This window comes from Dinoponera quadriceps, unplaced genomic scaffold (assembly GCF_001313825.1).
Source record: "Dinoponera quadriceps isolate SergipeBrazil2010 unplaced genomic scaffold, ASM131382v1 scaffold4585, whole genome shotgun sequence".
Taxonomy (NCBI): domain Eukaryota; kingdom Metazoa; phylum Arthropoda; class Insecta; order Hymenoptera; family Formicidae; genus Dinoponera; species Dinoponera quadriceps.
The window spans coordinates 125,093-146,006 of NW_014559030.1; the positions used below are offsets into that span (position 1 = coordinate 125,093).

Consider the following 20,914-nt stretch of genomic DNA (forward strand, 5'->3'; position numbering starts at 1 on the left):
AAACTGCACAAATAAAGATAAAAGAAGAGGAAAAGGAGAAGGATGAAACCGAAAAATCCAAGAAAGACGAAGCAATAGAAGAACCAAAAGAGAAAGAAGTTGCAAAGGCAAAGAGCGATAAAGTTGAAAAAATGGAAAAGAAAAAAGAGGAGACTAGTGAAAAAGAAGAAACTGCACAAATAAAGATAAAAGAAGAGGAAAAGAAGAAGGATGAAACCGAAAAATCCAAGAAAGACGAAGCAATAGAAGAACCAAAAGAGAAAGAAGTTGCAAAGGCAAAGAGCGATAAAGTTGAAGAAATGGAAAAGAAAAAAGAGGAGACTAGTGAAAAAGAAGAAACTGCACAAATAAAGATAAAAGAAGAGGAAAAGAAGAAGGATGAAACCGAAAAATCCAAGAAAGACGAAGCAATAGAAGAACCAAAAGAAGAAAAATTTGAAAAACCGAAGAGTGAGAAAGTTGAAGATCTGGAAAAGAAGAAAGAGGAGTCTGATAAAAAAGAAGAAACTGCACAAATAAAGATAAAAGAAGAGGAAAAGAAGAAGGATGAAACTGAAAAGTCCAAGAAAGACGAAGCAATAGAAAAACCAAAAGAAAAAGTTGAAAAACCAAAGAGTGAGAAAGTTGAAGATCTGGAAAAGAAGAAGAAAGAGTCTGATAAAAAAGAAGAAACCGCGCAAATAAAAGTGAAAGAAGAAGAACAGATGAAGAAGAAAAATAAAACTAAAAAACCAAAGAAAGACGAACCAATAGAAAAGCCGAAAGAGGAAAAAGTAGAAAAACCAAAGAGTGAGAAAGTTGAAGATCTGGAAAAGAAAAAAGAGGAGTCTGGTAAAAAAGAAGAAACCGCACAAATTAAAGTGAAAGAAGAAGAACAGACAAAGAAGAAAGACAAAGCTAAGAAACCAAAGAATGACGAAGCAATAGAAAAGCCGAAAGAGGAAAAAGGTGAAAAGACAAAGAGCGAGAAAGTTGAAGATCTGGAAAAGAAAAAAGAGGAATCTAGCAAAAAAGAAGAAACCGCACAAATGAAAGTGAAAGAAGAGGAACAGAAGAAGGATGAAACTGAAAAACCAAGGAAAAACGAAGCAATAGAAAAACCGAAAGAAGTAGTTGAAAAGACAAAGAGCGAGAAAGTTGAAGATCTGGAGAAGAAAAAAGAGGACTCTGGTAAAAAAGAAGAAATCGCACAAGTAAAAGTGAAAGAAGAACAGAAGAAGAAGGAGGAAGCTAAAAAACTAAAGGAAGGCGAAGTAATAGAAAAGCCTAAAGAAGAGAAAGTTGAAAAGGCGAAGAGCGAGAAGGTTGATGATCTAGAAAAGAAGAAAAACGAAACTAAAAAATCGAAAAAAGAAGAGTCAATAGAAAAAGTGAAAGAGGTAAAAGTCGAAAAGACAGAAAGCGAGAATGTTGAACAGCTAGAAAAGAAAAAAGCAGAGTCTACTAAAAAAGAAGAAGCCGCACAAGTAAAAATAAGAGAAGAGGAACAGAAAGAAAAAGTCGAAGCTGAAAAACCGAAAAAAGAAGATGAGAAACAAAAACAGCCAACTGCAGTTGAAGAAGCGAAGGTAACTCCAGAGGAACAGATGAAAGTAACGGATACACAAGAGAGTATACAAAGGAAAAGTAAGAGGGAAAGTAAGAAAGCAGAGAAAGCGAGTGATGAGCATATAGAAAAGAAAAAAGAAGAAATTCCTAAGATGGACGAGAAAATATCTGAAACACAGAGTGAATACATGAATGATGTAACGAAAGAAAACGATATGAATGAAAGCGAACGGCAATATAAGAAATCAAACGAAGATTGGGAAAGAGAAGGGAGACCACGTATAAAACAGAAACAAGAAGAGGAATTCAGCGAGAAAATTCCACAGTTACAGGCAAGAGAAGATAAAGACTTACACTTAAGAGTAAACGAAGACAAAGAAATGAAAGTGACGAAAAGAGAAGAAGAACGGATGCAGCGATGGCCTCAGGACATCAGAAGCGATGAGTCCAGGATACGTAAGGAGAGAAACGATCGTCCAAGAAAAGATGACGGCGAAAGGCTACACCAAATAGAAATAGAACGCGTGGAAAAGAAAAGAGACGTGAGCCGATTCAAAAAAGAACAGACCGACTCTGCTTTAGGAGCAAACGAGGAGAAACCGCAGAGGTGGAGCGACGAAAAATGGCTCAGGAGAGAAGAGAACGCGAGATTATTACGGGAAGAGGAACAAAGATTGCGAAAAAGACGAGATGAGGAAATAACGAGGAGCAAGCAGAGAAGAGAAGAGCAGATAAGAGAAATCGAGTGGTCCAGGAAACGTCAAAGCGAGTCCGATCGCTTCCTCAGAGACCTGCTAGAACCTAGATACAAGCCCGAAAAGTCAACTTCGATGTTCTTCGACGTGGATTATCCGCGGGAGCATACATCTCGGCTCGATTATGGAGTTCCGATGATGTTTTCCAGCTCGTCCAGATCATACAGCTGGAGGGACTCGTTGACGTCGTTAAATCGCCGAAGAATCGACGATTACTGGAATTATAAATTACGCCATTTCTCCATGAGTAAATATTACATGGACGCGGGCTCGTCTTACAGAAGACGCAGGAGAAGAGAGAACCGCATGATTCGAGCAAGATCGACCAGTTTGCTGAAATACGAAGACTATTCGACCGGGGATAGTGACGCGACTCTCGTACCCAGCACACGTATTCGGCTTACTCGACGGGCAAAAACGGAGACCTTGCCACGTATCAGTCTCGACAGCTACGATTCCGGCTCCTCGAGCTACCTCGGGCTCAGCCAAGAGGTAGTTCTTCAAGATGAAAAAATTCTCCAATGTCTCACAAACATACACGAGATGTTTCATACATTGCATTACTTGTTACAGAGTCTTCCGACCTGGGACAAACCGAAGAAGCCGTCGTTCTGCACGAGACTGACGAACAGAGTCGTAGGAGTCGGCATGAGAACAAGACTGACCTGCACCGTCATTGGTAATCCGGAGCCGCGAGTATACTGGACGAAAGACGGCGAAAAATTGGACGCGTCTTCCAGTCGCTACAAGACGCGGTACGAAAACGGCATGGCGTATCTGGAGTTGCATGACGTCCTTCCCGAGGACGCCGGAGTGTACACGTGCGTAGCCGAGAATATGCATTGCAGCTCAACCAGCGAGTCGACTCTGAAGGTTTACTCCGACTATAAACCCACGTATTCGCCCCCGACTTTCGTCAGGTCGATCAAAGGTGTGCACATGCATACGTTAAATTTTTAAGGGGAACTGTAATTCAGCCTTCACTGATTTTTCGTGAGATTTCATTCAAGAAATTCAGAGAGTACATATCTGTAATTTAAATGTGGTTGAAGTTTAGAGCGATCTTTGAACGAAAATTAAAAAATTTTTTCTCAATAAAATTATGCAAAATGTGTCAATATTAACATAAATAAACGAGGAAAACAGAAAAGATTGCCCGCGTACGAACATTCACACGAATTAAAATTTCTCCCGATTGAGCTTGTGCAAACAAATGACAGTAGTTTTGCATTCCATGGAACGATATACGTTAGAAAAAAAAAAAAGAATTAATCTCTGCACGAAGATCGCTCCAAACTTCAACCATTAATTTAAATCACTTTGTTTTAGACATATATCGATACTCTGATCACAAGCTCGTTCTGGAGTGTCGCGTACGAGCATATCCAGTTCCTACGGTTTCCTGGTTGAAAGACGGGGAGCTTCTTCAAGGCCAGCGTTATAGACAGAATTACCTGGATGACGACGTCTATCGTCTAGAGATAGCAAATCCTGATGCTTCAGATAACGGACAGTATACGTGTCGTGCGGTGAATGAGCTGCGAACCGAAGAAATATCTCACATGATTCGTCTCGAAGGTAATCCAGATATTAATATTTCGTCAATTGACGCACTCTTAATTGATCGAATAGATCTACGATTTTCACAATGATCGTGAATCGTTCTATTTAAATTTTGGATGGTTCTTTTGAGAAAAATTATTATTTTTACTCTTTTAGATTTTATTGCATTGATTTCCATTGACGTAATAATCGTAAAAGTTTAGGTCAAGATGTGCTACCGCTTAATGTTTACGAAATGTATGGTTTTCAAAGCCTGCTTTTTAAAGTAAGGCGCAATTCGCTCGGTTGGCAATGTTAACATAAAGTGTATTCAGATATAAACAACGGTGCGACTCTAGATCGGCAACGACGGTCTGCCGGCCGAAGCGATCGAAGTCTGAGCGACGAAACCAGCCTGGAAATTCCTCGATTCTCCAATCGACCGCGATTCTCCAATCTGCTGAGAGATTACAGCGTGCCGGTTGGCGGAACCATCGCCCTGCAAGTGGAAGTCAAAGGTAAGCAGTGCGGTTGAACTTTGAGGTGCAACGGTCTCTCCATCGACCTGTCGCAGGTGAACCAACCCCGGAGGTGAGATGGTTCCGGGGTGACCGGAAGGAGCCGATCTCGATACCGAAAGCGAGGACCTTCGTCGAACACGGGCTGCACACGTTGATCGTGCCCGAAGCGACTGAATCGGAGAAGGGTACGTATTTCTGCAGGGCGATCAACGCTTACGGACAAGTGGACACAAGCGCGACGGTGGATGTGATATCGTCGAGCACGATCGACGGAGGGAAGCCGGCGGTGTTCGTCTCGAGACTGACGAGAAAATCGATCGATGTGATAGTCGGCGAAGACGTCAGCGTGTCCTTCCGGGCCAGCGGGGTCCCGAAGCCGCGAGGTAAGAGCCGGCCATGCGATGCGCCGGAAAAAATTATTCAATTCGATTCAATTGAATTTCATCAGTTTTCTCCCGAGGAAGAATAATCCCTTTGATACTTGCAAAGTGCAAGATATATAATTTAATTGCGTTTTCGGACTCCAGTAACGTGGATGAAGGGATTAAAGGATATCACGGACGGGCCGAGATCGTACAAGGAAAGTATCGACGATTACGTGAGGCTGACGTTGAAGAGAGCTCTACCTTCCGACGAAGGTACCTACTGCGTTCTGGTTAAGAACAGATACGGTTGTGACAGATGCTTCTTCTCGATCAAGGTGAGAATATTCGTGTGAATCTAACTACTGCCGCGAAGGGAAGATGTAATCGCTGATGTATCCGAGTAGGTGAAGCAACGCGCCAGGTCGTTGACTCCATCGCCGGATTGGAGTTCTGTTACCGAACGCGACGCGGAAGAACTGGACGACGACATGTCCTATGTGAAAAGTAAGTGGCGTCGCAATAACACCTCGCAACATACCGGCCGGAAATGATACATCGGTATTCCGTGATTTATCATAGAAAAACTTCAAATGAAGTCATTAAGTATCGCGAATAACAATAGACTCGAACTAAATGTCAAGTACGCGCGGATATTTGTTAACTCGAGTCATTAAAATTAGAATGACAAACGGCGCGCCAAATGCAACAACGTACGCCTGGCTTGAGTTTTCATGGCTGGACGCCAGTTGGTATCTGAGCTGAGCATCCGCGCGAAATGTCGTCAATATTTAGCCTGGCCACTCATCCGGCTGAATATGTTGATCGGAGATCCCCTTAAGCATACGGAAATCGAGCGGCCATACGAAAAGATACCAGACTGCCTGCGTCGTGTCCTTCTCGCGCAGTGGGCGGCGAAAGGAGGAATATTTCTCTTTTCGATGTGTTTTGGAAGGGACGAGAAAATCAGTCAGAACGATCGGAGCTGCCCCGATCGCTCCGATTTCCCTCTAAATATACGCACAAAACGTTCGAACGATCGAGGCGTAACTTCTCAATCGGATCCGAAATTAGAGCGTTCGCGGGATATTACAAGGTAGCACTCGTAACGTAAGATAAACCGCCACACGAAAAGTTCTTTCAGTTGGGGAAACATCTCACGCCGGTTTATTTTAGATTTGCCTTCGTTACTCATCTCCCACCAACACCTCGCGCACTCCACAAATTTGAAATTCAGTCGTCGTCGGAACGCGAATCATTTCGTGTGCCCCACTTAAAAAAATCTCGAGCTACAACGTACGCAAGAGAGACACGTCCCCGCGTGGTGAAGAACAATTTTTCCATTTCTCTTTCTCTTGTCTTTTCTCCCTTGATCGTTTAAGCAAAATTTCGCCATGAAGCCGCACGATCACGGAATCGTCGTCGACGACGAGAACGGAGAAATTACTATCTCGCGTCTGCGACGTTCGTGGGCGAATAAAAACTGTTTGATCACTGACTTCTTAGAATATTTATACGGACACCGAGGTTAGCCGGAGAATCAATTCCGAATAATTCAATCTATGCATTCGCCTTAACGATCGATTTTTATGCGAACGACGTGATGATGAATATTTGCAATTAATCTCGCGAAGTAGCTGCGTAATTGAACGATTTGTTTATCAGACGTGCCCGGTCCAATCGGTAGCGAGCCCGTCGTTGTTGACGGCGGCAAGAATTGGCTCTCGTTGACTTGGGGTAAAGCGGAAAGAAGAGGGCCAGCACCAGTGATCGCTTACAAGGTCGAGGCTTGGCTCTTAGGCGGCGAAGGTGGCGCGCGATGGGCCGAAGTAAGGAGAGGCGGAGGCGCTGCTTTTGATTTAATCATTCCCAATTTGATGTAACTCGTCGAGCCTGCATTAATGAATTTCCTCAGTTGGGCGTCACGCCAATCAACGCGTTCGACGCGTTCAATTTGCGGCCAGGCGGAGAATACAAGTTCCGCGTGACGCCGCGAAATCGCTACGGATGGGGCGAACCGGTCACCATGGTAAGTTCGGCGTACGTCAGCGAGAGCACCGATCTTCCGGAGTTCTCGAAAATCCTACCGGGCCAGCTGAAGGCTCTCGAGGGGACGCCGGTGAAACTGAAATGCGAGGTGAGCGAGAATTCGGCAATATTCAACTCTCATTTCTAACGATATTCACTTTTTAATATCTTCCACCGATTTTTCCCAGATTCGTGGAGATCCGAAGATGGAAGTGCGATGGTATCGCGAAACGACGGAGTTAGACCCGCGCAATGATTCGAGATTCGCGATACAATACGACGCTGCCAAGTGTTCGCTGACGATCGCGAACGTTAAGGAGGCCGATTCCGGGAGGTACGTTTGCGAAGCGAGCAACAGGATCGGCAAGGTGTCGTCGTTCGCCAGAGTCCTCGTCGTCACCGATCCGAGGATCATCGAGGCCGACGCGAAACTGAGATCGAGGTAATTAGATGTGCCGTACACGTATCGAGGTTAACGATAACGCGTTTTCATGGGAAGCCTGAGCATCGAGCCGGAGGACAGGCCGCCGCAATTTACCATGAGGATACGGGACAGGCGAGTGCAGACGACTTACCCGGTCCGGCTCACCTGCCAGGTCATCGGACACCCCGTTCCGGAGATCACGTGGCACAAGAACGGAGCAGAGATCTCCCAAGACGGTAAACGTCTCGTTCGGTGAAAACCGAATTGTCCTGAAAAAGAAAATACCAAAATTCTAAAAGATCCTCCTTTAATTTTACATTTCATTGATTTTGATTAGTGAAACTAAGATTTCACGGCAAAATTTATAATATTCCGCTGGCTACTATTAATGAAATTTTCTCTGCGAGACTTATCGTTATATTTACAATTGATTTCTTTGTGATTTAGCGATGACATTCCGCTTTAGAAACTTTCGACTTTCCGTGTCTGCCGAACGTTAATTCGTGAAAATGTTTAGCACTATCGATTTCCCGTCTCAAGTATTTCCTTCCTTAGACCGCCACATTTTCTGGGACGACGACTCGAACTTTCACACCCTGGAGATCATCCATTCCACCCTCGAGGACTCCGGATGCTTTATGGTGACGGCCAGAAACATAAACGGTTCGGTGTCCTGCCGATGCACCCTCGTCGTGGACAAGGGTATCCGTGCTTACGTCGCTCCGGAATTCCTGCGCGATCTCGACGCCGCTTACACGATACACCTGGGCGGGGAACTGCGGATGTCCGCGCAGCTCGAGGCGTACCCGAGTGTCGGCGTGGTCTGGTGAGCCATCTGCTCGCTCTTTTTCTACGGCGATGTCATCCGGATCTTTTTTATCGTCATTTCGTCACAGGCATCGCGATGGTATTCGCTTACGGCCCAGCAGAAGGGCCGCGATGACTTTGAGTCACGACGGCACCGTCCAATTCTCTCTGGCTAACGTCACCGATCGCGACTCCGGAGTTTACAGCTGCACCGCGACGAACGCGGTAGGTCACACCGAGACGACCACCAGGGTGGCTGTGGTGACAGCCACCAGCCGAGATCAGTCCACCCTCGATGGATTATCGAGCATCGCGAGCGCAACTCCGGACATACCGTAAGTCGAAGCATCATTTCCGCCGAGTTTTATTCTCTAATGACTTTTAGTTAAGTTCAATCAAGCTAATCGACGATTCAAAGTTACCGTCAAGTGTTATTTGCTCTATCTTGCTATCGCAGATAGAGATTGTTCACTGAAAGAAATTTAGGGAGTAACAAACATGAGTTCCTCTAGATATTCGAAAGAGCCCCTTTTCGTCACGAAACCGTTATCGACGGAAGCGGTGGAAGGTGACACAGTCATCATATTGTGCGAGGTTGTCGGGGATCCCAAACCAGAGGTAATATGGCTGCGCGACTTCCTCAAGGTAAGCTGTTTAATTTTGCGAACACTTCGCACGTCTCTTAACACGCCGACCGTCGTGTTGAATCTGCGTGTTGAAATCGCGAATAATTGCAGAAAAAAACAAGCGAATATTGTGTGAATGATAAACGACACGTGTGCAATCTACATGCCTCGGTTCTCTTTTGTGGGTTTGAGTCAGCTGCGAAATAATGGCCGGCGGAGCGTATTTATGGCTGCGAGCGAGCGGACGTATTGTATGCGCCGAGAGAGTGGCATTGACATTGATCGAATGGTAACGATGCGTTGCGTCACCTTGCGTTTTTAATACGGACGGAAGAAACGCAAACACAAACGGTCGGGAAGGGGCTCGCGCCGACGACGGGCGAACGGAAGTGATGGCGTTGACCGACGAAACGCACGTTCACGGGCGTTCCCGCACGTCACCCCGTCGAATATCTGCATTAATCGCGAAATATACGTGCGGAACGTTGTCCCCACTTGTCGTCGGCCAGGTCGGCTCTCTTCTCGTCGATGGATCGGTGCTGTTACGTACGCGCGGCAAAACAGTCGCCGCGTAACTTTAGCGAACGAACAGCCGCTCCGACTTTTGATCGTCCACGCTGCAGGTCGCGCTGCGTGTGATACGCGAATTTCTTTTTTTTCTATCGTGCGAGCGCCCCATGACCTTTGATCCTCGAATTCCTAACGACCCACGCATAAACGATCGATCTGAATGAAAGGGTCGTCGAGGAAATTAGATTCAACTCGATGTGGAATACGTCAGTGTAAGTGCACCGTCGAATTGTCAATTGAAGTGATCGCTCACCCGAGTTGAAATTCGGATGCTACTTTGATGCTCTTAAGGACAGCTTGCGCCTACTTACGCGGCCTGTAGACTGCCGAAAGTTTCCTTAGACGATACTACACTCTTGTTAATTTCCCTCTCGAACCTTCATTTCTACAAATTTCATTTTAACGCTACACAGAAAAAATAGCGCTAGAAGGAAAGTGTTACATTCAAATAATATCTATTTAATCCAAGTAAAAATTTGCTAAGTAGTATTGCAGTAATTATCTATTCAAATCGAACACTTTTTCCGTATGCCTTGAAGGTACAAATGTTGTCGATATTTCGATTATTAAATTTGTATTCCAAACAACTTAATTTAACGCTGAAAAAGTTTGAGACATCATAATGATCAAAGCAGAAGCGCATTATATCGTTAGAATCGAATCTATTTCGATATCTTAGCTCCTACTATGCTGTGGAATTAAAGGTTTAACACAGGGCCAAAATTTCGACTCGGGCACGTGGGTGAAATCGAGCGAAACCAAGAAATTCTACGGGCAGCGAGTCACGAGAATTACTCACGAGTGAGATCGCTGGTCGAGCTGATGAATTATTAAACGCTCGTGTTAGAAGTTATATTCATCGGGAGGTCGTCCGCGTGAATCCCTTCTTCCATCGTTCGCAGAGACGCGGCGTGAATGCAAATGCAGCGAATGCTCGCTCGCCTAAATGATTTTATAAGCCAAATATGTCCAGCGTTAATTTCGAGCGTGTTGATGGGGTCGACAGGAGCACAGATGAAAAATTGTCTCTCACGCGACGAAACATCGCCTGTAATTGAGTCGGCATTTATTACTGAATTGAGTCAACGTGCCTGCACCGAGAGACGAACATAAATATCGAGTTCCGTTGGTACACTGATATATATAAATGGCATCTCGCCGTGCGAGTCCTTCGCCGCTTGTCTTCGGCGGCGATTTATGGCGCTTGTCTTTCGCAACCGGGAAGTGTTCCGCGCATAAATTCGAGCGCGGGCGAACGGAAGCGCGATGTGACAGCTTCCAGATAGACACATCTCGACAACTTCATTATGTCACGCATCTCCCCGGCCTCTGGACGGCTATTAATCCAAATCGATTCTCGGCGATTGCTCGAGCGACCGGGGTGGGATGAGTAGCGTGTACGCAGGTTGCCGCTCGTGTATCACGCGCAACCAGATCAGACTGCAGCGATCGACTTTCGCTCCCTATATGGGCTAGAGCTGCTGACGAAGACATCTCTCGTTTCTCGCTTCTCTCTCGCTGTCCACTCCGCGCGCACTCGTTGTCTCCGGTAACCTGGGCTTGAACCCCGCGTAATCTTGCGTAACGCGCCGCCAAAATCCGTCACGACACGATGATAGGCACGATCGAGCGCGCAGCACGCTAAAGGACCTGAGCGAGCATTATCGCGCGATAGTCGCGATCGAGGACACGTCGAAGCGTGTAACGTTCACGCAACGCGATGCATCCTCGGTGTTTATTATGGTTTCGTCTAGGTCCGACGCACCGTCAGTGAATGATGTCGCGCTCCTCCAAGCTGATCGGAAGCTCAATTCTTCTTCCTGCGTACTTCCTCGAAAGTCTGCGACATCGCGCGCGTGTTATCGTTGTCGGCGGTCAAATTCGCGCGTGAAGTAAACCCGTCGATAAGAAGTTGCATTCCGTGCAACCGGATCCTCCAGGTCGATTGTGGTCTCACGCGATTTCCGTCTTGCAGCCCGACTATTACAGGGACGCGCCTCACTTCCGGCTGGTGGGCGCTGGGCCGCAGTATCGGCTGGAGATACCTTACGCCAAACTCGACTTCACCGGAACGTACTCCGTGATAGCCCGCAACTGCCATGGGGAAGCTAAAGCTGTAATTTCCCTGCAAATCTACGCCAAAGGTAAGAGACGCGAGCGAGATGGTTTAGAGTCGTGCAGAGTCTAATCCGGCGACTTCTCTTCAGGTCAAGGCAAAGAGGACCAGACGCAAAAGTCTTTTCACGGGTGAGTTCTCGCAACTGTTCTTATTCAATTTTACTGCAATTTTACGCACTCTGTGCGAAAGGATTACGCTGAATGAGAAAAAGAATCTCAATCTGCAACAGAACTAGATGAAAACTCGGTAACAAGAAAATTCGGTGAACGAGAAACGATATATCTCCGTTACCGCGACTGGGAACATTCGGCTGAGACAACTGAGAGCAATTGACCGAGAGTAGAAATCTCCTAAAGGAATCTTTCTGTTCCTACAGCCGAGTTGTCGTCCGGTTCTCGGGCAATGGGGACTTCAGTTACGCCAACGGAATTGTCCGACTGTAAATACACTTGCTCTCGTTGATGAAGCATCAAACTTTGCAGGAAAGTGTTGACCTTGCCGATCATAAAGAGGGAACTGCGAGATCTGAGGTGTTGCGACGGTGACGCCGTCTCCCTCGAGTGCAAGGTTTACGCCACGCCGGAGCCGCCTTTGATTCGCTGGGAACGAGGCGGCAAAGTGAGAAAAAAATAATTAATGTCGCCTCGATGTAGTGTAGCCGATGACTCGCCATGTAAAAATATCTCCCGTCGCAGATTATCGCTATGGTGGGCGACTTCGCCGCCGAATTCGACGGCGAGACGGCGCGATTGAGCATCCAACACGTCTATCCCGAGGACGAGGGGGAGTACACGTGTGTGGCTTACAACGACCTCGGGAAAGCGTACACGTCAGCCTGCCTAGTCGTGGACGGTAATTTTGTATAACTCGCGCGGCTGCTTTTGACGAAAGCGCTGAACGAAGACGCGTCGCGAATCGCGACATTCTCGTTTGACGTCTCCGAGTCACGTTCGTATTTATTATGCTAACTATCGGCTGCCCTCAAAGCCTGCGCCGCAAGCAGTGACCGATGAGCTCCGGTTAATCATAATTTTGCGCAACTTGGAACACTTTCACGACAAATTAGGATTTATAACAAGGGCAACCTTCGCTCCCTCGTTTGTTAAGGATAACTGTCTTCGTGTTTCGCGTTTCTTATTATTTTGTTTTTTCAGAAAGACACTCGCATCATTGTCATGAGAAACGAAACACGTGTGTTGTAGTACCTGAAGGAAAAGAAAATACTTTGAGCCAGAGACTGACGAGGCCGATAGGTCTGCTGTCAGCGGGGTCGACGCCGAGGTCGACGCCGCGATCGACGCCTATCCGAAGCCTGTCGCCGGCGGTCTCACGTAAGCAGAAAATAAACACGAAAAGCTCATTCTCTCCCGCGGACATTCTCCTGAAGAATAATACACACGTGGAAGAAAAAAATGTAGAATTAATAACATTTCCAACGGCGCGTGTAATTGGAATAAAAATGTCTCGACTCAATTGCGATATGTATCGTTGAAATTATATTGGAGAAAAATCTTTGGTATTTGTAACTATAATCGAATTCGCTAATTACCCTTCAGATGGACGCGAATTCAGATCGCCACAGCAGATGCTACCGAGGAGGGGCATGTCGAAGCGCGCGAAGGTATGCCCACCGAAATTCTACGCGGTGCCGCACAACCGCCTGGTCCAGGAGGGTGAGACGGTGCGGTTCCAGTGCGCGGTGGTCGGCCATCCGGCGCCCTGGGTAAGATGGGACAAGAACGGCACCATCGTGACACCGAGCGCACGGATTTCCATCAAGGAGCGGGACGACGTGAAGATACTCGAGATCGTCGATGTGATGCGAGAGGACGCCGCTCTTTACAGAGTGACGGCGGAGAACGATTTCGGTCGGATCGAGGCCAGCGCTCGCCTCGAAGTGATAAGTACGTATTGTGTACTAGCGAATGCTACATTCCCACGTCACTCCGTATATTTCACGAAGTGGAATCTCACTCAATACGAGTGAAAAGTGGCAGTATTTTCGTTTGGAGCGATAATGACAATATTATCGCTCGAGATCGCGAGAGCGAATGTTTCATTTAAAATCTTCATTTAAAGAGTATCTCAAATTAATGGCTTCACCATTCGCTCATTTTAAGTGATACTTCACTCCGGGAAATTTGGAGAGTAAATTTAGGATTAATTGGGTTTAGAAATATCGGATCTTGCGTGTATTCTTGTCTTATATTGTCAAATGAATTAATCGGACAAAGGTCGATACGAAACGACAAGTCGGACCATTAGGACTAGAAGCGCCTCGCCTAGGACCTATCCCACGTTCGACCGGAGCCTTTTGCCTACTACCAGCAGGATAAACAGCCGTTTGCAGTTGGAGTGTCGCGTGAGAGGATCGCCGAGCGTGACGCCGACGTGGTACAGGTAAAACTGCAGAGACTTTAACGCGTGGTGAGTCCGCGAGCAGAGTCTCACCGCCGGATCTCTCTCTCTCTCTCTCTCTCTCTCACTCTCTTTCTCTCTGCCTAGGAACGGACGGCCACTCGAACGATCCGCCAGGATAAAAAGATATTTCGACGGTGCGACAGCTAAAATCGAAATATCGAAAGTGAAAGCTAGTGACGCGGGTGAATATACGTGTGTGGCGACCAACGTCCTTGGGTCGACGAGGAACAGTTGCCAGGTGAATGGGTGTTAGCCATCGGCTAATAATCAGTCGTCATTTTCGCCCTTTACTCTGAAAAATGAGTTTGATTGGGTCTGACAATAAAGCAACAACCAAGTCTGTTTAAATTAAGGGAGACATAATTTCTGGAATTTCCGTAAAAATCAAATTTGCTTCACGGGAACTGGAAATTTTTCTTTCAACGTGTTTAGTTGTTCATTGTCAAGTGGATCTAACCAAACTTAATTTACAATACACGTTACATTATTTCCTGAACCTGTGATATTTGCAGGTAACCGTGTTACACTCGCACGACTCATCCACCGCGGACAAGAACGCGCCACAGTTTCTACAACCGTTGCCGGAGGAGACAATCGTGATGGAAAGTCATCCCCACGAATTCCAGACTGGAATTACAGGTGGAAATCCACTTAATTAGTCTTCCATCTTATCTATTTTATCTGTCCCATTTATTTATTCTTTCTTCAAATATATGCTCAGTGTTAACTTGTATTCAATTCCCGGGAAAGAGAGGAGGAATAATAATCAAGTGTATTAGCGGGGCGCTTTTGTTTCTTTACTCTCATTTCTTCATCATGTTTCAGGTACACCTCCGTTCACGGTTACTTGGTCCAGGGATGGTCGCGAGTTACCCGACAACGATCATTACAAATCCGTGATATACGGGGACGGTGGCGTTGCTTTGAGATTGCCGGAGGTCTGTTCGCGGGATGCCGGCGAGTACACCTGCGTGGTGCGGAACAATTTCGGCGTTGCGTCCTGCAGCAGTCTCTTCGCTGTGCAAGGTACGCTCCGGCGCCACATGATTATTCTTCCACTTCAATATACTCTCTTCATGTCGCTCGATGCTCCAGACTACAAAGACGCTCCCAAATTGGCGCCCCAGTTCACGAAGACTCCGCTGTCAGTTATCGCCGCTAAGGGCTCCACAGCTTGTTTCTGCGCCCGGGTGCAATGCGGAAGAGCCGCTGACATCGTTTGGATGATCAACGGAAGAGACGCCCGAGAGAATGTAAAGTGTAAGGTACGTAAAAAAAAAAAAAGAAAACACGAGAGTCCACAGACCGTCGTGAATGTTACGAGCGTCGCTCACGCATTTGCATAAGTCGCGATCGTTATTATTTGCGTTCTCGCAGATCGAGAGAGACGGCGGCGCGAGTATCTTGAGAATACGCGACGTAACGTCACGCGAGACTGGTGAAATTCGGTGTACAGCCAGCGGAAAGGGTCCGTCCGTCGCTTGCGTCGCGAGGCTGCGATTGCGACATTCGTCGAACGATCTCGCTAATTCCGCACTGAGAGCCGAAAGTAGCCAGTCATGCACCAAGCTGTCACCGACCAGCACCGGTCTCACGCCGGCGGGAATCGCATTGTTGAAACGTCGGCAACGATACGAGAAGTCGCCGACGCGCGTCAGGTCGTCCTCGTTCCCCAGGCGAGCCGCGTCGCCGTGGGCCAAGTGCGTTTCTCCGTTGCTGACGAGGAAGCACACCGCTGACGGCGCGCCGATGAACACCCGAAGATCGCGACTTGACAGCGATCTCCTGACGCGAGGGATCGAAAAGCAAAATTCTGACGATAAAAAGATGACGCCGAGCGATCGGAGATCGTCGGAGGAGATCAGTGCAGCGGAGAATCCCACGGAGCTATTATCGTCGACGGGAACGGAACAGTCTCGCGATCGGGATACCGACGATACCGAAAGCTGTATAAAGAACCGAATAATTGCAGCCTCGCGGTCAGAGCCACCGAGAGAATCCGATGGACCTGAGGACAAACAGGAAACGACCTGTTGTCGAAAAGATCGGGGCGAAAGGAATGCGGAAACGCGCACGGACGAGCCGATGAGAGCTACGATCGTTAAAGAGCCAAGTGATGTCACCGTGTTCAAAGGAAACAGGGCGATACTGCGAGTCACTTATCAAGGACGACCCGAGCCGACGGTCAAGTGGCTTCGAGTGGTACGTTCGATTTTCCTGCTCGTAATATCGATCTGACCAATCGCGCGTCGAACGAGATAAAAACGAGATAAAAAAACATTCGTTTTTTCGCCTATGACAGTTCTATAAATTCTCCAATTAAAATCCCGTTTAGGTTCGACGACATCTATTAATGATCGCAATTTCCGAAGCGAGCGAGCGAGCGAGCGAGCGGATTTCGTATATCGCGGGCAATTACATCGGATATAAAAAGGAGTATATATGAAACAAAGGGAGCCACTGTTCTCCGCAGCAATGAGCGCTCTGTTTCGCAATTATAACATAAGCTACTTCGATATAAATCAGCGCGATCGTCTAAACACGCTCCACCGTTCTATATCGCGAGCGCGTACAGAGAAGTGAAGTTATCAACGATCCAAGACAGTTGTAGACGATCAGCGAGAAACGCTATTATCGTTAACGATCTCTCGCTATGGCAAATGCCTTCAATGCCCGTTCAAAAGCCGACGGTCAGTAGTAATTATATTAACGTAAACCAATATGATTTTTTTATTTGGTAATCTTACATCCTTCAAAAGCTCCGGTGTAAGATCTCTGTCAAAAATTTGTCATGAATCCTACTTTTCCGTCTTATGAGCATATTTTACTTAAAAAATGATTCCAGTTGCATTTTTTTTTTATAATTAGCAGATCAAAATTGAACATCTTCCCTTCTCCACAAATTATTTCAGTACGCGTTCCTTGAACCCTCATTGAGTATAAAGAGAGCCCTTCATCTCATCATGAATTGTTGGCGTTGGGTCAGAAAACAATGTTTCCACTAATTCTGCAAGCTCTTCGACTGTGTCTTTCCTATCTCCGTCCAAAGCGGGAAATATAGATTAATGAGTAATACAGACGTTGTAGGTGCAAATTTTTCAATTTTCTGTGATAAATGAAATTCGTGTAATAAAAGTCGTCCACTCGTGTTCGCTGTATTCTGTATAAAGGATCATCTATCCTTGTCTATTTGCAAGTGATTTGAGGTGAAAATCAGTCTCCCGATTCCAGGTGCGCCAGAAGCAACAATATCACTGTTACTCGTGTCAACTTGACGCAATTCAATCGGTGTTGGTACACACAAGATCGGTCGTATCGTTCGTTCGTTCGCTCGCTCGCCCGTCTCACTTCTCGTTCGCCGGCCAACCAAGCACGCAGCTGCCGATTAATCAACATTATCCACGATGTTGCGTCAATTTCGGCGCCAATAGCGCGGAAAGCAATATCGCACGGCGCAAATAATGTTAATTAACGCCAGCTGCGCGAGCGCGCCACCGGAATTTTTCGGGGAGATCGCGCGGAGCGTTCCGAGCGTACTCTACACTCGCGCAGGTAAACGCAGGTAAAGTACCAACGATTTCGATTTAAGAATCGGCAACTGCTCCCGGGCGAGAAGATCAGTATCACCAACGGGGCCGGCGTGTCCTGTCTGACATTGGACGACGTAACATACGACCACGCCGGGAAGTACGAGGTCTCGGTGGAGAATTCGGCGGGCAAAGAACGCAGGTTCTTCAGCTTGGCCGTGGAAGGTGAGCATTTGCCATGTCGGTCGCGTGTTCGCAATTTTCCGTGCATATATATATATATATATACGCGTGTGCGAATAACGAAAGAGAGAGAGGGAACCGTCGCGACGCGCCGCCCGAGCTTTGCGGCCAACTTCGCCGTCTCGGCTTAATTGAACTTAATTAGTCTCGGCGATAACGTAATCGACGGGTATATTTTCGGTGGAGAAACAGATTTCCGCCTTCCACGTTCGCGAGCGTGATTTTGAGACGAGTGCTCGCGTCGCATTGTTCCACGTGCGTAAGTGCGTGCGTTGCACGGTCCAGTTCCTCTACTCTTCGCGTACAAGGCAGACGGCAGTCTCACGTGACACACCGCGCAATAATTCCTCCTTCCCGCGCTTCCACCGTCGCTCGCTTCGGTATCAGCTCCACCTCTTCTTCCTCTTTCCTTGAGATCACCGTGTGTCGCCGAAGACGCGCGTGTACCGTGAGAAGGGAAGCGTACTCGGTCGCGCGGCGTTATCAGTTCTGCTGCCGTCTTACTTCTCGTCATCGTGTAATTGAAATTAATCCCACGGTTCATACGAGATAACGAAGCGTCGCGACGGGTCGCTCGAGGAAACGCGCACAGTGCTCGAATAGCTCGTGAGACAAGGTCTTCGTCCAGGCCCACCGGAGCCACCCGCAGGTCGAACTGGTGCGAACCTGAGCGCCGGCCAGGCCACGATCGTCTGGCGATCGCCACCTTACGACGGAGGTCGCACCGTGATCGGGTATACCGTGGAGGCGAGACGCGCCGGTGAAAGCACGTGGAGGGTAATCGCCGAGTCCTGTCATTCGCTGAGTCAAACGGTACCGACGGATTTCGTGCTACCAGGCGAAAGTTATCGCTTCCGCGTCCGAGCTGGAAATATCCACGGGCTGAGTGATCCCGGCCTCGAGTCCGATCCTGTGAGAATCCCGAAGCCAGGACAGACGATGTTGCAAGAGGAGGAGGAAGGTGAACGAACACGCGATTGACTTCATTTGTGTTTCTCAAACTTCCTCAAGTAAAATCCCACTCGGACATTAGTCACCGGAGTGACGTTTTACTTGAATGCAGTGAATCCTTCGCTCCGGATCGTCGAGCGAATTTTACGCACTCCAATGTGTGTCAACAATGACAGTCGTTGTAAACAAGAATCGTTCCTTTTTCAGACAATTTCGAGCCGAGCTTCGAGCCTCGCATAGTAGAGCCGGAAGAGGGCCTCGTCTTCGACGAGAGATACGACGTTCACGAGGAACTAGGCAAGGGCCGATACGGCATAGTGAAGAAGGCGATCGAGCGCACGACGGGCATGTGTTTCGCCGCGAAATTCGTCAGGACGATCAAGGCGAAGGATCGCGAGCAAGTGCGCGAAGAGATCAGGATTATGAACGTGTTGAGGCATCCGAAGCTCCTGCTGTTGGCCGCGGCTTACGAGAGTCCTCGTGAGACCGTGATGGTCATGGAGTAGTGAGTAAACATGATATCGGTGGTGAAATCAGTCATCGGAATATTAAATCGCAACGAAGATGATCCTTCCGCAGTATTTCAGGTGGTGAACTGTTCGAGAGGGTAGTGGCCGACGATTTCACCTTGACCGAGAGGGACAGCATCCTCTTCATGAGACAGATCTGCGAGGGTGTCGAGTACATGCATCGAAACAAAATCGTGCATCTGGACTTGAAAGTAAGCGTCGTCAGACCGACTTAAGTGGACTTTTTCATTTCTGTCGTTTTACAGCCAGAGAACGTGATGTGTCGTACGCGCACTTCTCACCAGATCAAACTGATCGACTTTGGACTGGCTCAAACGCTGAAACCCGACACGCCGGTCAGAGTGCTTTTCGGTACCCCGGAATTCATTCCACCGGAGATCATCAGTTACGAGCCCATCGGCACCGAGTCGGACATGTGGAGCGTCGGTGTGATCTGTTACGTTCTGTGAGTGTCGCTCCCCTTCGGGACAGTTATTTTTAAACGGCACACGTGTGCTCGACTGCGCAAAGTCTGACGTTGCTAACGACGATCGTAGATTGACTGGCTTGTCGCCGTTCATGGGAGACAACGATGCCGAAACTTTCGCCAATATCACGCGAGCGGATTACGACTTGGAAGACGAAGCCTTCGACGCTGTTTCGAACGACGCCAAGGACTTCATCAGCGGCCTGCTCATCAAGCGGAAGGAGTACGTGTTGCTTCTTATTTTTCTGCTTTTCAATTCCGGAGGTACTCAGCCTCCGATACCACGCGAACATGTTGCACACCGATTTCTTCGACGCAGGTTGCGCATGTCGGCCACACAGTGTCTGAGCCACCCCTGGATGGCGCAACATAACGCAGCCATGAGCAGAGTGGTCTTGCCGACGGAAAAACTGAAGAAATTCATCGTACGGAGAAAGTGGCAGGTAAGTGTCGATGACTTCGCGAAGTCTTTTGTTTTGTCAGAGACGTTAGAATGACTCGAGATAATGTCAGCATGCATGCATTGAAGCTTCGAGTGTGCGCGCGTTTGGTTGTTTATTTCGACAGAAAACGGGAAACGCCATTCGTGCGTTGGGAAGAATGGCGATGCTCTCGGCGTACAGCAGACGTAGCCCCACGACAACAGCGGAATCGTCGCCTACGCTTGAGAAACAGTTCGACAGCCTCGAGATGCAATGTCCCGTCGATGAAAGTACGGAACGTATCGAGGCAGGCGCGGAGGGGACCGAGGCGGAAAGTACGCATTTTTCCTCCTTCGTGATGGAAAGAAATATGAAGAAACAGGAGGTAACTTGTCAGAAAGAAGAAGCTGCCGGTATAAATGAATTAGCACGAACGGTCGATCACGAGGAGTTCCGAAATATAGACTCGGTCGAAGAGTTATCGACGAAAGGAGGAAGCAGTTGCTTTTCGGAGCAGGCTGACATCGAATTAATCCCAAAGCAAGATGCCACGGTGCATTTGCAGATCGCGGAAAAGAGTGAAGAAAACGGCAAAGAGCTCGTCGAGAAATCTTTCGAAGCAGAACAACACATAGTCCCGAGATCGCAGGCATTTTGTAGAGTCCTTCAGGGGGATTCCCGCGACTCTGGGATAGACGACTGTCAGATGACTTTCCCGTTGCAAGTGGACGAGCTGGGAATAGCGTCCACCATCAAGGAGGAAGCGGATCACGAGGCTCCGAGCCGAGAAGGCAAACGAACACCTAAGAGGGACGATGCGGTGAGAAATCGGCGGAACTCAACGTCGGGGATTCTCGCCAGTTTGGCACGCGGCGAGGAAATGGGAAGTAGCCGGAGCGACGACAAGGTAGCTACAAAGAGTGGTGTGACTAAAGCTTCGTGTGAAATTAATCTCGAGCGAAAAGGTGTGTTCGACTGCGGTAAACTCTCATAATTCACAATATCGACCGCCACGTGCGTGCGTAACCGCGCGTGACGTACCTTGCTAAAAT

At 47.8% G+C, this 20,914-nt stretch overlaps 1 protein-coding gene across 1 annotated transcript in view; it reads left to right on the forward strand.

Annotated features, from left to right (window-relative positions):
• The window catches only part of LOC106750128, a 48,758-nt gene that overhangs the window by 26,255 nt on the left and 1,589 nt on the right, over positions 1–20,914 (forward strand). Inside the window, exons 22-56 of the mRNA XM_014630235.1 lie at positions 148–948; positions 1,387–2,795; positions 2,877–3,234; positions 3,633–3,881; positions 4,205–4,363; positions 4,420–4,749; positions 4,894–5,066; positions 5,136–5,235; positions 6,394–6,557; positions 6,644–6,865; positions 6,945–7,198; positions 7,256–7,416; positions 7,736–8,006; positions 8,077–8,322; positions 8,500–8,632; positions 11,159–11,327; positions 11,391–11,430; positions 11,785–11,920; positions 11,998–12,154; positions 12,505–12,633; positions 12,859–13,206; positions 13,537–13,702; positions 13,808–13,961; positions 14,236–14,362; positions 14,549–14,749; positions 14,819–14,988; positions 15,101–15,925; positions 17,313–17,475; positions 18,122–18,454; positions 18,652–18,949; positions 19,024–19,165; positions 19,220–19,419; positions 19,511–19,663; positions 19,760–19,883; positions 20,008–20,827. Of these exons, the coding sequence (XP_014485721.1) occupies positions 148–948; positions 1,387–2,795; positions 2,877–3,234; positions 3,633–3,881; positions 4,205–4,363; positions 4,420–4,749; positions 4,894–5,066; positions 5,136–5,235; positions 6,394–6,557; positions 6,644–6,865; positions 6,945–7,198; positions 7,256–7,416; positions 7,736–8,006; positions 8,077–8,322; positions 8,500–8,632; positions 11,159–11,327; positions 11,391–11,430; positions 11,785–11,920; positions 11,998–12,154; positions 12,505–12,633; positions 12,859–13,206; positions 13,537–13,702; positions 13,808–13,961; positions 14,236–14,362; positions 14,549–14,749; positions 14,819–14,988; positions 15,101–15,925; positions 17,313–17,475; positions 18,122–18,454; positions 18,652–18,949; positions 19,024–19,165; positions 19,220–19,419; positions 19,511–19,663; positions 19,760–19,883; positions 20,008–20,827 (9,885 nt within the window). The remainder of the gene's footprint in view (positions 1–147; positions 949–1,386; positions 2,796–2,876; positions 3,235–3,632; positions 3,882–4,204; positions 4,364–4,419; positions 4,750–4,893; positions 5,067–5,135; positions 5,236–6,393; positions 6,558–6,643; positions 6,866–6,944; positions 7,199–7,255; positions 7,417–7,735; positions 8,007–8,076; positions 8,323–8,499; positions 8,633–11,158; positions 11,328–11,390; positions 11,431–11,784; positions 11,921–11,997; positions 12,155–12,504; positions 12,634–12,858; positions 13,207–13,536; positions 13,703–13,807; positions 13,962–14,235; positions 14,363–14,548; positions 14,750–14,818; positions 14,989–15,100; positions 15,926–17,312; positions 17,476–18,121; positions 18,455–18,651; positions 18,950–19,023; positions 19,166–19,219; positions 19,420–19,510; positions 19,664–19,759; positions 19,884–20,007; positions 20,828–20,914) is intronic.